Source organism: Lissotriton vulgaris, unplaced genomic scaffold (genome assembly GCF_964263255.1).
Source record: "Lissotriton vulgaris unplaced genomic scaffold, aLisVul1.2 SCAFFOLD_1297, whole genome shotgun sequence".
Lineage (NCBI taxonomy): Eukaryota > Metazoa > Chordata > Amphibia > Caudata > Salamandridae > Lissotriton > Lissotriton vulgaris.
This window is the reverse complement of record NW_028244989.1, coordinates 80133-96322: the sequence shown is the minus strand read 5'-3', so window position 1 is coordinate 96322 and position 16190 is coordinate 80133. Positions and strand designations below refer to the sequence as shown.

Here is a 16190-nt window from a genome sequence, read left to right as displayed (position 1 = left end):
GAAAAAGGCTATACATGGAACTTTATCTGACTCTGACATCCAAATGTCTGTGACACTTTGGAATTGACTACCAGCAACTGGAAACTGTTGAATTCAGTTATATTTCTTTTTTCCACTTTTCGGAGCAGTATTTACAGCAAGACTCTTTTCTTCAAGGGAAGATGGATCAATGCACGGTACAGCTTTTAATTTTAATATCTGTTTTAGTTTTTCAACATATATTGAGGGGTTAGTTAGAGATAGTCACTGCTACTTTTGTTTCAATTATTATTTCTTGCATGTAGGTTTCAGTAAGTTTAAAAAAAGAGATTATAATGATTTTTATTAATCAAACAATAAAGACTTATTACTACAGTAAGTTATTTAAATATTTCACCACATTAAATGGGTTTCCCGTAATGCTAAAGGAAGGCCAGTGACCGTGCTCACAAGCACACTTGTATCATATTTTGTTATGCTTTGTTGTCTAGCATAGTCTTCTCAAGTACCAAATTCTGCTAGAAACCTGCATGTATGTTACTAAGAATTTGCCACGTTTTCTTTGAAATCTTCTATTGTTTTGAGAAGTGGCAAGTATGGTACTGTTGGCAGTTTTTGAGATTAGCAACCTTGAGGCAGGGTAAATGATGATTACAGTCAGAAGACACATTTTGTAAAGACTAACTATAATGTTACTACCATGTATGTGATCTTCAGTTCGTTTTCACTCATTTAACCCGTTCTGAATTAATATCCTCTTAGAATTTTATGGAATTTTGCCGGACTAAATGGGTCAACACATCTAACTTTCTTGCCTATTTCTACTATTGGTTAAGCCATTACCAGATCCCCCATTGACACATATTGGCTCCATGTAACTTCAGTTGTCTAATCACCATGACGTAATTCTTTGATGTTAGTATAACCCAAAAAAACTTGATAATTATACTCCCAGTTATTTGCAGCACTTAGAATGAGGGCAAGAAGAGCTTTTTAATAAACACATTATTAACATTGACAAGTACAATGGGGTGGAAAGAGCATTGTGCTGGAAGCATTCAAAGCATGGAACATACTGCCTCTCTGCATAAAAACATCACCCAGTCTCCTTGCCTTCCGGAAAGCTGTAAAGACCTGGTTGTTCAGGTCCTGGTAGCTTTTGTGGACCTGTGATACTCTGAGCCAGAACTGAATAGCGCTTGGATGCTTCTGTGCAGTAATGCGCTCTACAAATCCTGTTGCTCAAACCCTATTTACTGTATTCTGTCATCTCTACTGGATTTCTGTAAACAGACCTTTACATTTTGTTCTTATCTTGTCACATTTGCTGTGCATTCAAAGTCAAAGGTCAAATTGTAGGCTCTGTCTGCCATGGAGCTTGGTATGTATTTTTCTTTCTCTGACTTCAAAGTGAGAGGATTTACACGACAATCCTGCCGCCTTCTAGGGGTCTGTTTGAGGAAGGCATGTGCCGATGAACAAAACAGATCAATTCACTAGGTGATAACATTTCCAGTCATTATCGTTTGTGCACTGTACAATTTGTATCAGTAAAACTATATGTCAGTAAAAATATAATGGTCATTTTAATTGTAGATGTGTTGTTTCTAATGGCAGTACACCACCACGCCATGCATACTCCTCTGTACCCCACTCCACTCTGCACCACTCCACTGCCCTCTACTGTGCACCATTTCACACTACGCCACTCCACTCCCCAGTGCGTCACTGCACTCTAATCTACATCACTCCACTCTACGTCTCTTCACTCTACGTCTCTTCACTCTACGCCTCTCTACTCTATACCACTCTACTCTGTCAATGCACTGTAACCCACACTGCTCATCACCGTTGTACTCTACATCACTCTATGCCACTCCATTATATGCCTTTCTTCTCTGTCACTTTATACCACTGCACACTACCACAATGCACACTACTCCATATCACTCCACTCTTTGCAATGCAAATACACTCTACACCACTCTATTCTACTCTCCCCCTTGCACTATACGCCATTCCACCCTGCATCACTGCACTCTACTCTAAAACAATCTACCCTTCACCACTGACCTCAGCACCACCGAATTCAGCGCCACTCCACTCCACTTTACTCTGCACCACTCTACTCTAACCACTGCACTCAACGCCAATCCCAAAGTCAAACAAAGCTTTATCCGATTTTCATGAAAAAGACCAGAAAATCATACACATACAAAAATAGTTTGCGCAGTCATGATCGTGAACAATTAAACTAGCGGCTAAAAAAAGTCAATAAAACCTCATTACTAAATAGCCATTTGTTTCCTAAGATGAATCATAGACCATAAAAAGTTGGAAATCCTACTGAAAATCGGTAAAGAAGTGAGTTGTAAAAACACAAATGCAGTGCAGCATTGTTTAAAATTATTATCAGGAAGAGTAGGCAGTATAAAACATTTCTGAGGGACCTTGTAAAAATTGCAATAAAGCACAATATGTATAATGTATTGGCTGGATAAATCATCAAAGGGGCATTTGATCAATACGGCCAACCAGTCATTAATGTTCGGAAAAGTTACTAGACAGGAAATTGTCCTTTATTTCAAATATCAGCAAAAACACATGAACTCCAGCCAACGCGTTTCGTTCAAAAGGTTGAACTTCGTCAGGGCACAGAAAAGTGGAAACTGTAGGAAATCCGAAATAAATGGTTTCCCCACATGTTTACGCTGAATATGAAGCACAGAATGCATCAATACTGCATGTTATCTTGACTGTCATCGCTCAGTATGTGACTCATACTCCTGAATTGGCCACCTTGATAAGGGCCCGGTTAGTAAACTGTGAGCGCAGATCGTCAGAAGGGCTCCTCACCCTGCTACAGAGTTCAAGCTCTGTAGCAGGACGAGGAGCCCTTCTGGCATTCCGTGCTTCATCTTCAGCGTAAACAACTGGCAGACAGACAGACTTTTTTAACCTCTATCGGAGGGTTATTGGTGCAAATGCCAACAAGTGTGTGTCCTGCTATTTGCGTAGGCTCACAAATGATTTGATTTAATTCAAAACTAGCAAGTTTGTCTAGTAAACAGGTAGTGTCAGGATTGATATTGGCTTCGAAATAAAAGTTAAAATCTCCCAATATAGTGAAGAATTCAGAGTCTAGGCAGGACTCCAAGTATGTCTGAAGGGAGACAGAAAAAGGCCACCTAGGGCCAGGGGGTCTGTAGATTAGTCTGTAGATTAGTAGGCCTATTGTTGAGTTTCAACACAAAAGACATAGCTTCTGCGCCAGCTATAGACTCAGGAGAGATCATGACTGTGCAGAGAGATCGATAAATGATCGCAATTCCTCCACCCGTTGCCCCTGTTCTATCAATGTTGGCAACTACATATCCATTAAGTATCGCTAAGTGCCAGTCATGATCCTTGGAATTCGCGAAGATGCATTCAACTGGATCCGATCCTTCCTCTCCAGCAGAACACAGAGGGTCATGCACCCCCTTTCCTCTCCAAACCCACCAACATCATCCGTGGGGTCCCCCATGAATCCTCTCTGAGCCCGACCCTATTCAACATCTCCATGGCCCCCATCGCCGCCATCATCGAACAGCACGGACTCAGCATCATATCCTACGCCGACGACACCCAGCTCATCCTCTCCCTCACTAGCAACCCCGAAGACACCAGAGTGAGCTTCCAGGAGGGAATGAGTGGAGTAGCCACCTGGATGAAGGACAGTTGCCTCAAACTCAACTCTGAAAAGACCGAGGTTCTCATCTTTGGACCCAGCCCCTCAGCCTGGGACGACTCCTGGTGGCCTCCCGCCCTCGACCCCTCTCCGACCCCAACAGACCAGGCTCTGAACCTCGGCATAATCATCGACTCACTCTCCATGAACCACCAAATCAACGCTATTGCCGCCGCCAGTTATAACTGCCTCCAAACCCTATGAAAGACTTTCAAATGGATCCCCTAAGACTGCCGAAAGACCGTCACACACGCACTCATCACCAGCAGGCTCGACTATGGCAACTCCCTCTACGCCGGAATCAACAAATCACTACTTTGCAAACTTCAAACCATCCAAAATGCTGCCGCCAGACTCGTCCTAGGACTACCACACCAGGAACACATGATGCCGCACCTACGAGAGCTCCACTGGCTCCCCATTGAGGAAAGGGTCACCTACAAGCTACTCACGCACACGTACAAATCCCTGAACAAAATCGGACCCAAATACCTGAACGACAGAATGAGTTTCCACAAGCCCAAGAGGAACCTTCTCTCTTCCGACCTCGCCCTGGCAGAGGTCCCCCGCATCCACCGAAGCAGAGCCAGAGGAAGAGCTTTCTCCTACACCATGCCACAGCATGAAACGCTCTCCCAGTTGAAATAAGACGCTCGACTACCCTACTCACCTTCAGACGGGAACTCAAGACCTGGCTTTTCAATTGATCGGAGCTGCTAGACCTACCCCTCCTCGAGCGCCTTGAGACCCTTACGGGTGAGTAGCGCGCTTCACCAACCCCTGATTGATTGATTGATTGACTATTTTCATTTGTTTCAGTTAAGAAAACAATATCCGGATCCTCCACTTGAATAAGACATTCTAATTAGAATTTATGTTTCACCATAGATTTGGTATTAAGTAGAATACACCTGATATACTTAGGATTGTTGTTTGTGGATACCAAGGTTTGTACCACTTGGTCACTTGACTCGACATTGTTTGCAGGCAATGAGTTATTCAAATTGAAAAGTGGGCCACCCAATCAGACTCATTAATGTAAGCCTCAAGTCTGGGGGCACTGTCTTCCTTTAGTAGGGGAGTGTTAATAACACGCCAGAAGAATGAAGAATCCTTGGTCAAGCTAGCGTCAATCAAGGATTCCCAAGCCACATTCTTCAGTTCTTTCTTCCCTATTTTCTGCACTAAATTATACTCACGTCTGCGCATTCTCACTTCCAAAGGGCAGCGCAGGATCTTATGAAGAGCTGCCATGAGATGCTTGTTGGCTTTGGAACAAATACCATCAAACCATCCTGGACTATCAAAACTGGACTTGGGCAGGGATCTGGCTTATCCTTCTTTAATCCCTCTGGCTATATTAAGGGAAGTGTCTTGATAACATCATTGGAGCATTTGATCAATACTTTCGACCAGTCATTAATGTTAGGAAAAATGACTAGTCGGTAAATGATGCCTAATCTAAACACGTCAAAATGAACCTATGATGCAATCCTGCAGAGAATTAAGATATGGCTTCAAGCCATCAGTAACAAAGGTCATCTGATTTTTGACAACACAGGATTTCACCAATTTCCGGCTTAATCTTTGTTCTTCGTGCAAAGACAGACATTGTTTCTTTAGTTCACTTCTGCTGATGGAGTGAAGTAAGGCAGGGTTCTCAAAATATTCAACATGACCCAGATCTGAACAAGACTGTGTAAGAAATTTGAACTAAGGGATTAAGTGTACCGGGACAGTTTAAAACAATCATTAATGAACTTGTGGTTTAAATCAGTGTGTTTTAAACAAATGTCAAAAGCATCCCTGTGAACAATAACCAGTTTTTCAGGAAAGTTATCAGGGTTGACCAAGGACCAAAGTAATGAAGCTCCATTGTGAGTGGCTAACGCAGTATTATCAACGTTGCGTTTGAGATGATTGCTTTTCTGGCCCCACATGTTTTACATTTATACTTTGGGGTAATAATCCCTCATCAAAATGAGATGGGCAATGAAATTGGATACTGTTAGACCTGGCAACATTGGTGTGGGTCTCCCTTCCATTTTTGCTGTTGCCTCATGTGTTTTTGCTGGTGTTAGATGCTTTGGGCACTGTGTCACTGCTGTCCAGTGCCACAGTGCAAGTGCTCCCTGTTGTAAATTAATGTATTACATGTGGTTCCATGATTGGCTGGTTTGATTTACCTGTCAGACCCTAGTAATGTGCACCAGGAGTGCCCAGGGCCTGTAAACTGTAAACCAACAGCTGCTGGTGGGTTTGCAACACTGGTTGTGCAGCCTTGTAAAGTGTGGCTAAGGTCTGCCATTGCAGAGCCTGTATTCAGTCTTGTACTGTCATGCTGACTGGGCAAGTGTACCCACTTGCCAGTCCCTAAACCTTCCATTTTCTTCATATCAGACACCCCTATGGTAGGCCCAAGGGCAGGGTGCATTGTAAGTATAAGGTAGGACAAGCCCTTATGTGTGTGGCATGTTCTAATAGTGAATTACAGCCATTTTCGTTTTTCACAATGGCAAGGCTACCTGTTCTCTATAGGGCAGAATGGGCAGTTAGATTATTACATTCTAATCCTAACTGACTCAGAGAACATGGTAGAAATTCGAGTTTAGTATGCCTGAACTCAGATTGATAAAATACATCTTTTAGTGAAGTTGGTTTTAGCATCCTGTGTTTGAAAATACCACTTTTAGAAAGAAGGTATTTTCTTGCCTTAACCTTTCAAGCCTGCCTCTGCTAGGTTGTTTATTCCTTGTCTGGAGTTTTTGAGTGACAGGGCTGGGAGATTCCAGGAGACAGAATGAGTCAGCTCAGGGGTGAATAGAGAGATCTGTAGCTAGATGGGTGGGAGGAGTAGCTCCTGGGACCTGACTGGCTGTGCTTTCCCTCCACAATGCTGGCTCCCCCTCCTGTGGGGCGACTGATGTTTCTGCCCTGCACTGTAAAAGGAAAGGAGTCATGTACACAGAGTGCTGCAGAACTGGTTTGGACTGGGCAAAGGTCCCTCTGCCCTCAGAGGACAAAGGATTTTGGGGTATAAGTATCCCAAGAAATTAGATCACTTTTGGACTACAAGAAGAAACCTCTGCTGAGGAGAAGGAACCTGAACAAACTGAGGAGAGACTATTCCTAAGCTGAAGTGCTTCTTAGGGGATTGGCCTGCAGTGGTTGCCTGACTGCCAAATAAAGGAGAAAGATCTGTGTGTGCTTTACGTTCAACTTGTGAAGGATCTCCAAGGTCTTGGAAAAGAGGTTGCCTCCTGCTGAAGTCTCAGGGACAACAGACTTCACCCCGCTCCCCAGAGTTCTTTGGAAGCACCTACTGCTGTTTTGGGCCTTCTGAGGGACTGCGTGTCGCAAGAAGCTGGAAGCGCGACTCAACGAGGAAAAAGCGTGTCACCGTCGCTGCTGCTGCCATCGCATCTCTGAACAAGGGTGTCGCCGCTGGAGCTGTTGTATTGCACCGCATCGAGAGAACCATCTCGTAACGAAGAGGAAGCGTGTCGCCGACGCTGCTGCTGCCATTGCATTTCTGAACAAGGGTGTTGCCGCTGTAGCAGTCGTATTGCACCACTTCGAGAAAAGTGTCTTGCAACGAGGAAGAAGCGTGTCACCGTCGGTGTGAATGCCGTCGCATCTCTGAACAAGAGTGTCGCCGCTGTTGCTGTTGCATTGCACCACATCGAGGAAAGCACCTCGCATCCCCGGAGAAGCACGCCACCATCGGAGCTGCTGCCGCTGCATTTCTGAACAAGGATGTTGCATCGTGCAGAAGCTTCTCGCAAATGTGGGAGAAGAGTGTCGCTGCTGATGCTGTTGCCGTCGCATCACTGAACAAGGGTGTCGAAGATGCAGTTGATGCATCGAGCCGAGACTTCTTGCATCATTGGAGAAGCTTGCTGCATCTGGAAGATCTTCACGTCTTTATTTCTTTGCACCGGAACTGTGCCGCATTTCCATCGCAGTAGCATTACTTGTTGTGGAAGTGCAACGCATCGTAAGGTACATTGACGCAAAGTGTCGCATCTTAAGAACTGAACTGAACTAAGCTAAAACTACCATTTTTAAGTATAGTATTGTGGATTTCTGTCATTAAATGGTCTTGTGTTAAGTCTATATAAAGAATACCTATTTTTGATATAAACCTTGTGTGGTGTCCATTTGTAGTGTTGTCACTGGGTTACTGTATGTGGTCACAAATGCTTTACACACTGCCTCTGAGATAAGCCTGTCTGCTCATGCAAAGCTACCAAGGGGATGAGCAGGGGTTATTTTAGGAGTGTACCTCCTTACCCTGACTAGAGACAAGGGACCCTATTTGTCACAAGTACCTACCTGTGCCAACTAGAGACCCCCCAATCTAACATTGGTGGCAGCGGTGGGATTCTGGACTTGCATTTGCGACTCATGTACAGTGATTGGTGAGCACTACTTAGTGAGTGCAGACCATAACGCAACCACATACGTTTTGGTAGATTCCTTTTTGTTTGGATTTTCTTTTTTTTTTAAAGATGCCAGATTCAGTTGCCATGGAGAGAGCAGAATCCATAGCCTCTATAGATTGTAATTGGGAAGAGGAAATGCTGGAAAGCTACAAAGTAAGACACCTGAAGTACTTCTGCAAGAAATTCAATGTTTCCACTGTTGGGCTCAACGGGAAGGAAGAATTCTACAAGGTGCTGAGGGCTTGTGTAGAAGCAAGGAAAGCCCCTGAGAATGAGGAGGGGGATGACCATGCAAATGTACAGCTGGAAGAGCCAGTGTGTCCAAGAGGATGGAGGGCACCTCCCCTCGCAGGTAGCAGTGCTTCTGGCAAGAGTCTGTCTCCAGAGGGGCTGGAGGACAGAGCGTGATCTAGGAGGCGCGAAATGGAGATAACCAAGTTTAAGGTGAATAGGCAACTGGAGCTAGAAAATAGGAGATTAGACTTAGAGGAATAAAAATGACAGTTTGAGCATGAAAAGGTTTTGAGGCAGTTGGAGTTTGAAACCAAAAGTTAGAGGTTACTCCCTCTGGTGGCAGCTTACCGCCAGTGTCTGTGGAAAGTAGAGTGTATATTCCCAAAGATGTGGTGAAGGAATTTTACAAAAATTATGATATTGGTCAGTGGTTCAGAGCCTATGAGGTAGCCATGTCTTCCCACCGGGTCCCTGAGAAAGATGGGGGAGCGGGGTTGTGGGGAACGTTCCTTGGTGAAGGGCGGGACACACTGTTAGGCTTGCCTTCTGAAGTCCACAATTCATACAGCCACATGAAAGATGCATTAATGTCTAGATATGGTTTGACCCCTGAACTCTATAGACAGAGGTTCAGGAAATGCAAAAAGTTAGAAAACAGTACCTGGGTGAATATGTCACTTTTATTTGCAGAGCATTGGATGGTTGGGTGAAGGGCAGCAAGGTTATTGATTTTCAAGGTCTCTTTGATTTGATTGCATGGGAGCACTTGGCTGATAATTGTTTTCCAGAGCTGCGCCAGCATCTGATAGATAGCAAGCTGACTAACCCTAGGAAGCTTGCTGAGGAGGCGGACCGCTGGGTGGTGACCTGGGTCCACAAGGGTCACATGGGAGACTCAGCCAAAGGTGGGCTGGGTCCCCAGCAGAAGAGAGGGGGGACAAGGGAAAACAAAAGGAGTTCAGCAAAGGACCCCAAAGTAGTCCCCAAGGGAACCAAGGGAAAGGTTCCCAGCCTCCCCCTGAGAGAAAGCAAGGGGTCCCGACAGGTAGTCCCGTTTCACAGGAACCCCAGACATGTTAGAAGTGTGGTGACCTGGGTCATAAAGCGAATGATACCAGGTGCCGCCTGTTTGGTAAACCAGCACCCACTGGTGCTCCGCCCCGGCAGAATGCTAGTGTAGCCTTGGGGGAGGAGATTGATGTCCAAGGTGGGTGGTATCTGGCACAGATGACCCTTGTCTCTTAAGGAGATTGTGAGATGGTCTCAGAAGCTCAGCTGCCCAGGAACACTAAGAAATGTGGGCAGTGGCTGACCATCAATGGCCAAAAGGTGGAGTCTCTTAGAGATACATGAGCCAGTCTGACAGTTGTTGCCGCCGACAACACAGAGAGCCGTTGTCCAATGGCTCAGGTTCCCTTTGAGTGGGGGGGGGGGATCTCTGATACTCTTCAGGTAGCTGTGAGGCCCGCCATGCCTGTAGACTGTTTGTTAGGGAATGATTTAGAGAGCTCACCCTGGGAGAAGGTGGAGAAGAGTACTCACTTGAAGATGGTGGGACTGCCTGACTGGAGGCTGCGTGACCACCCGGCCAATGGCAGCCAGTAAGGGTGCTCAAGAGGACCTGGAGCCTGAGAGGGAGGCCCAGGAACCTGCCTTAGAGAGAATTGGTGAGGCACGGAAAACCCGCCCCTGAAGTTCCCACGACCCAGGAGGAGGTAGACCCTGAGGGGGATGCCCTGGAGCCTACTGGGGAACAAGTAGCTGAATTGGGGGACCTGCCTGAGCTGACCCATTGGCAGCAGGAAGGAGGCTCCTCCTGGGAAGAATTCTGCCGGCAGCAGAGAGAATGCTCTTGAGGGCTTGTGGCAACAGGCTGCAAACCAGGCAGCAGGTGATCAGTCAGGATCACATTGGATCTACTAGGAGAATGGTCTCCTGTATAGTGAGCCTAAGTCTGCAGAGCTTGGAGTCAGCCCGTGTGCTGGTGGTACCCCAGAGATTCAGAGCCTTCCTACTGGGACTGGCTCATGATGTGCAGTTGGCAGGATATTTGGGGCAGAACAAGATCTTTGAGAGGCTTGTCAACCACTTTCATTAGCCCCAAATGCTTAAGAGATCAGACACTCAGTGCAGGATATGTCAGACTAGCCAGGCGAGTGGAAAGAGTGGGAGGGAGCTCAAGGCTTCTCTCCAGCCATCCCTGTGATCATTACCCCCTTTGAGCGGGAGGAGATTGACATTGTGGGGCCACTGGACCCCAAGACAGCCCAGAGCAACAGGTTCATCCTGGTCTTTGTGGACCATGTCACCCGGTACCAGGAAGCCATACCTCTGAGGACAGTGATGGCCCCCATGGTGAGACGAGCACTGATGGGAATTTTCTCCCGAGTGGGATACCCTCGCGAGGTAGTGTCCGACCGGGGATCCAACTTCATTTCTTAGAATATGAAGTCCCCGTGGCAGGAGTGTGGTGTAACTTGCAAGTTCACCCCTCCATGACCACCCCCAAGGAAATGGGTTGGTTGAAAGGTTTAACCGAACCCTGAAAGGCATGATAATGGATCTTGAGAAACCCATGAGGCATAAGTGGGATGTCCTCTTACCATGCCTACTCTTTGCATACCGGGAGGTGCCACAGAAATCTCTAGGGTTCAGTCCCTTTGAGCTTCTCTATGGACACCCGGTCAGAGGACCTCTGAGTCTGGTCAAAGAAGGCTGGGAGCAATCTCCCAAGAAATTTCCCCAGGATGTATATAGCTACAGACTACGTGTTTCAGGCAACTCGCTGAGGCGAATCTGGAAGCCAGCCAGGAGGAGATGAACCACTGATATGACCAGAATGCCACTCTGGGAGAGCTTCAACCTGGTCAGAAAGTGTGGGTCAAGATAAGTGGACCGGACGGTTTGAGGTTGTGGAGTGAGGTTGTGGAGCGCAAGAGTCCAGTTACCTACTTGGTGGACTTGCGGTCTCCCAGGAACCCCTTGAGTGTCCTGCATGTCAACCGCCTTAAGCCCCACTTAGAGAGGTCTCAAGTGGGCATGCTCTTGGCAACAGATGCTGGGATGGAGGAGGAGACTGAGCCTCTTCCTGACCTCCTGTCAGCCTCAGAGCAAGATGGGTCAGTGGATGGTGTTAACCTCTCTTCCACCCTGACCCATGAGCAACAGAATAACTGCCGCCAGTTGCTGGGACAGTTTTCTGATCTGTTCTGCCTGGTTCCTGGTGTCACAGATTGGTGTGTCCATGATGTGGACACAGGATACAGTTTACTTGTGAAGCTTCAAATTTACAGGTTAACTGACAGGGTGAGGGCTTGCATCAAAGAGGAGGTCGCAAAGATGCTTGCGCTAGGGGTGATTGAGTTCTCCAGCAGTCTTTGGGCCAGCCTAGTGGTCTTGGTCCTGAAGGCTGCAGCGCCGGGTGCCACACCCGAACTCCGGTTCTGTGTGGACTACAGAGGGCTCAATTCAGTCATGAAGACTGATGCGCACCCCATCCCCAGAGCTGATGAGCTCATTGATCGGCTAGGGGCTGCACGGTACCGCAGCACGTTTTACTTAACATCTGGGTACTGGCAGATCGCCTTGACTGATAGGGCACAGGAGAGGCCAGCATTCTCCACACCAGATGGGCAGTTCCAGTTCCGTGTTATGCCCTTTGGGATGAAGAAAGCCCCTGCCAGCTTTCAGAGGTTGGTCAACCAGGTGTTGGTTGGACTGGATGAGTTCAGTGCCAGCTACCTGGATGACATCGCAGTGTTCAGTGCCAGTTGGGAGGAACACCTGCGCCACCTCTGGGAAATGTTGGCGCTGCGGAAGGCAGGCCTCATGATCAAGACGAGTAAGTGCCAGATTGGGCAGGGTTCCGTGGTGTACTTGGGACACCAAGTTGGGAGCAGCCAGGTGGCACCCCTAAAACTCAAGATTGAAACCATCCTGGCTTGGGAGCCACCCAAAACCCAGACAGAGGGGAGGGCCTTCTTAGGACTCACAGGGTATTACAGGAGGTTTGTCAAGGGGTATGGCAACATTTTTACACCCTTGACAGAGCTGATTTCCAGGAAGCAGCCCAAAAAAGTCATTTGGACTCCTGTCAGACTGCTTTTGAGGCCCTGATAGCTGCCATCTGCACAGCGCCCGTGCTCCTGGCATCCAACTTCTCAAGAGAGTTTATCGCTCAAACAGATGCTTCAGAGCATGGTGTGGGGGCTGTTCTGTCACAGATGAATGAGGAGGGCCTAGATCAAGCTGTACCCTTCATCAGTAGGAGGTTACTTCCACAGGAACAGAGGTGGAGTGCTATTGAGCTTGAGGCATTTGCTTTGGTCTGCTCGCCTAAGAAGCTGAGACCATACCTGTTGGGGACCAACTTCCGGGTTCAGACAGACCACAGGCCCCTCAGATGGTTGATGCAGATGAGGGGTGAGAATCCAAAGCTGTTGAGGTGGTCCATTTCCCTACAGGGAATGGACTTTACGGGGGAACATCGCCCTGGTATAGAACACGCCAACACTGATGGTCTGTCCATATTTTTCAACCTTAGTGATAAGAACTCCCAGGAGTTAGGGTAGTTCTCCCCACATTTCAGCTGGAGGGGACACGTGTTAGACCTGTCACCATTGGCGTGGATCTCCCTTCCATTTTTTCTGTTGCCTAATGTATTTTTGCTGGTGTTAGATGCTTTGGGCACTGTGCCACTGCTGTCCAGTTCCACAGTACAAGTGCCCCTTATTGTAAATTGATATATTAATCAGTGGTTCCATGTTTGGCTATTTGGTTTACTTAACAGATCCTAGTCTAGTGCACTGAGTGTGCCCAGGGTGTGTACATCCAAATGCTGCTGGTGGGCCTGCAGCACTGGTTGTGCCAACCACAGAAGTAGCCTTGTAAAATGTGTCTAAGGTCTACCATTGCAGAGCCTGCATGCAGTCTGGTACTGTCATACTGACTGGGCAAATGCACCCACTTGCCAGTCCCTAAACCTTCCCCTTTCTCATATCAGTCACCCATATGGTAGGTCCAAGGGCAGGGTGCATTGTAGGTATAAGGAAGGGCATGCCCTGGTGTGTGTGGCATGTCCTAATAGTGAATTACTGCCATTTTCGTTTTTTACTATTGCAAGGTTACCTGTTCTCCATAGGCCAGAATGGGCGGTTAGAATGATTACATTTTATAATCCTAACTGACTCAGAGAACATGGTAGAAATTAGAGTTTAGTATGCCTGGACTCAGATTGATAAAATGCATCTTTTAGTGAAGTTGGTTTTAACATTCTGTGTTTGCAAATACCACTTTTAGAAAGTAGGTATTTTCTTGCCTAAACCTTTCAAGCCTGCCTCTGCTAGGTTGTGTACTCCTTGTCTGGAGTTTGTGAGTGACAGGGCTGGGAGATTCCAGGAGACAGAATGAGTCAGCCTAGTGGTGAATAGAGAGATCTGCATCCAGATGGGTGGGAGGAGTAGCACCTGGGGCCTGATGGGCTGTGCTATCCCTGCACAATGCTGTCTCCACCTCCTGTAGGGCATCTGATGTTTCTGCCCTGTACTGTGAAAGGAAAGAAGCAATCATGTAAACAGAGTGCTCCAGACTGGTTTGGACTGGGCAAAGGCCCCTCTGCCCTCAGAGGACAAAGGATTTTGGGGTATAGGTATTGGGACCCTGATCCCAAGAAATTAGATCACTTTTGGACTACAAGAAAAAACCTCTGCTGAGGAGAAGGAACCTGAAGAAACTGACTATTCCTAAGCTGAAGTGCTGCTTAGGCGATTGGCCTGCAGTGGTTGCCTGACTGCCAAAGAGAGGAGAAAGAACTTTGTGTGCTTTACTTTCAACTTGTGAAGGATCTTCAAGGGCTTGGAAAAGAGTTTGCCTCCTGCTGAAGTCTCAGGGACAACAGACTTCTCCCCCAGCTCCCCAGAGTTCTTTGGAATCACCTACTGCTGTTTTGGGCCTTCTGAGGGACTGTGTGTTGCAAGGAGTTGGAAGCGCGAGTCAACAAGGAAGAAGCGTGTCGCCATCGCTGCCGCCGTCGCATCTCTGAACACGGTGTTGCCGCTGGAGCTGTCATATTGCACTGCATCAAGAGAAGTGCCTCGCAACAAAGAGGAAGCGTGTCGCCGTCGCTGCTGCTGCCGTCACATTTCTGAACAAGGGTGTCACCGCTGTAGCTGTCGTATTGCATCGCATCTAGAGAAGTGTCTCGCAACGAGGAAGAAGCGTGTCGCTGTGGCTGCCATTGCATGTCTGAACAAGGATGTCGCCGCTGTCGCATTGCACTGCATCGAGGAAAGCGCCTCGCATCCCCGGAGAAGCACGCCGCCGTCGTCATTGTGCGGAAGCTTCTCGCAAACGTCGGAGAAGAGTGTCGCGGCTGAAGCTGTTTCCGTCGCATCGCTGAACAAGGGTGTCGCCACTGCAGTTGACGCATCGAGCCGAGACGTCTCGCATCATCGGAGAAGCGTGCCGCATCTGGAAGATCTTCACGTCTTTATTTCTTTGCACCGGAACTTTGCCGCATTTCCATCGCAGTAGCATTACTTGTTGTGGAAGTGCAACGCATCGTAAGGTACATTGACGCAAAGTGTCGCATCTTAAGAACTGAACTGAACTAAGCTAAAGCTACTATTTTCAAGTATAGTACTGTGGTTTTCTTTTGTTTAATATTCTTGTGTTAAGTCTATAAAAAGAATACTTATTTTTTATATAAACCTTGTGTGGTGTTCATTTGTAGTGTTGTCACTGGGTTACTGTATGTGGTCACAAATGCTTAACACACTGCCGCTGAGATAAGCCTGTCTGCTCGTGCCAAGCTACCAAGGGGGTGAGCAGGGGTTATTTTAGGAGTGTACCCCCTTACCCTGACTAGAGGCAAGGGTCCCTATTTGTCACAAGTACCTGCCTGGGCCAACTAGAGACCCCCAAATCTAACAGATATTAGCCTGCCAAGTTTGTAGGAGGAAAGGATGTAATCAGTGACGGTATTATGGCCACAACCATTAAATGTGGAGTTAAAATGAGGAGGAGGGGTACACAATTCATTAAAAAAAACAAGGTCGTACTTTGAGATTAGATCTTTAAATTTTGCTCCTTAGTCACTATAAAGAAAGTAGGTTTAATTGTTGTTGTGTATGTCCACCATACCACAAATCTTTTTAGATGGAAGAATGGCATAGATATATGTTAAAATCTCCAACCAACAATAAGAAGGACTCTTTCCATTCACTGCAACATAAATTGTCCCACTCTTGGTCAAGTTGTGATAGGAGTTTGAAGATATAAGGTAGAGGGTGCATTGTTATAGGGAAACAACCTTTACAACGCAACTTTTACAACGCACTACCATTACAACAAAACTTTTACAACGCAAGATCCATTACATCGCATGCCATTACAACACAGTCATTACAACGTAGTCATTACAACGCATACCATCACAATGCATAGTACCCTTACACTATCCAAAACTTACCCTACTGTTGCACCCCCTGGAGTTAGAATAGTAATTTTTACCCCTACACTATCCATCACTTACCCTACTGTTGCACCCCCTGGAGTTAGAATAGTAATTTTTACCCCTACACTATCCAACACTTAGCCTACTGTTGCACCCCCTGGAGTTAGAATAGTAATTTTTACCCCTATACTATCCAATACTTACCATACATGCAATGTAATGGTATGCGTTGTAATGGTATGCGTTGTAAAGGTAGTATGCGTTGTAATGGAATGCGTTGTAATGGTAGTTTTTAGAAAAATCGTTGTAAAGGCATGCGCTGTAATGGAAGGCGTTGTAAAGGATTTTG

At 46.7% G+C, this 16190-nt stretch overlaps 1 protein-coding gene across 1 annotated transcript in view; it reads left to right on the top strand.

Annotated features, from left to right (window-relative positions):
* Positions 1-16190, top strand: part of LOC147666678 (leucine-rich repeat-containing protein 72-like) — a gene marked incomplete at its 3' end in the record, with an annotated part of 73810 nt that overhangs the window by 254 nt on the left and 57366 nt on the right. The window contains exon 2 of the mRNA XM_086948975.1: positions 129-176. Within this exon, the coding sequence (XP_086805101.1) occupies positions 129-176 (48 nt within the window). The remainder of the gene's footprint in view (positions 1-128; positions 177-16190) is intronic.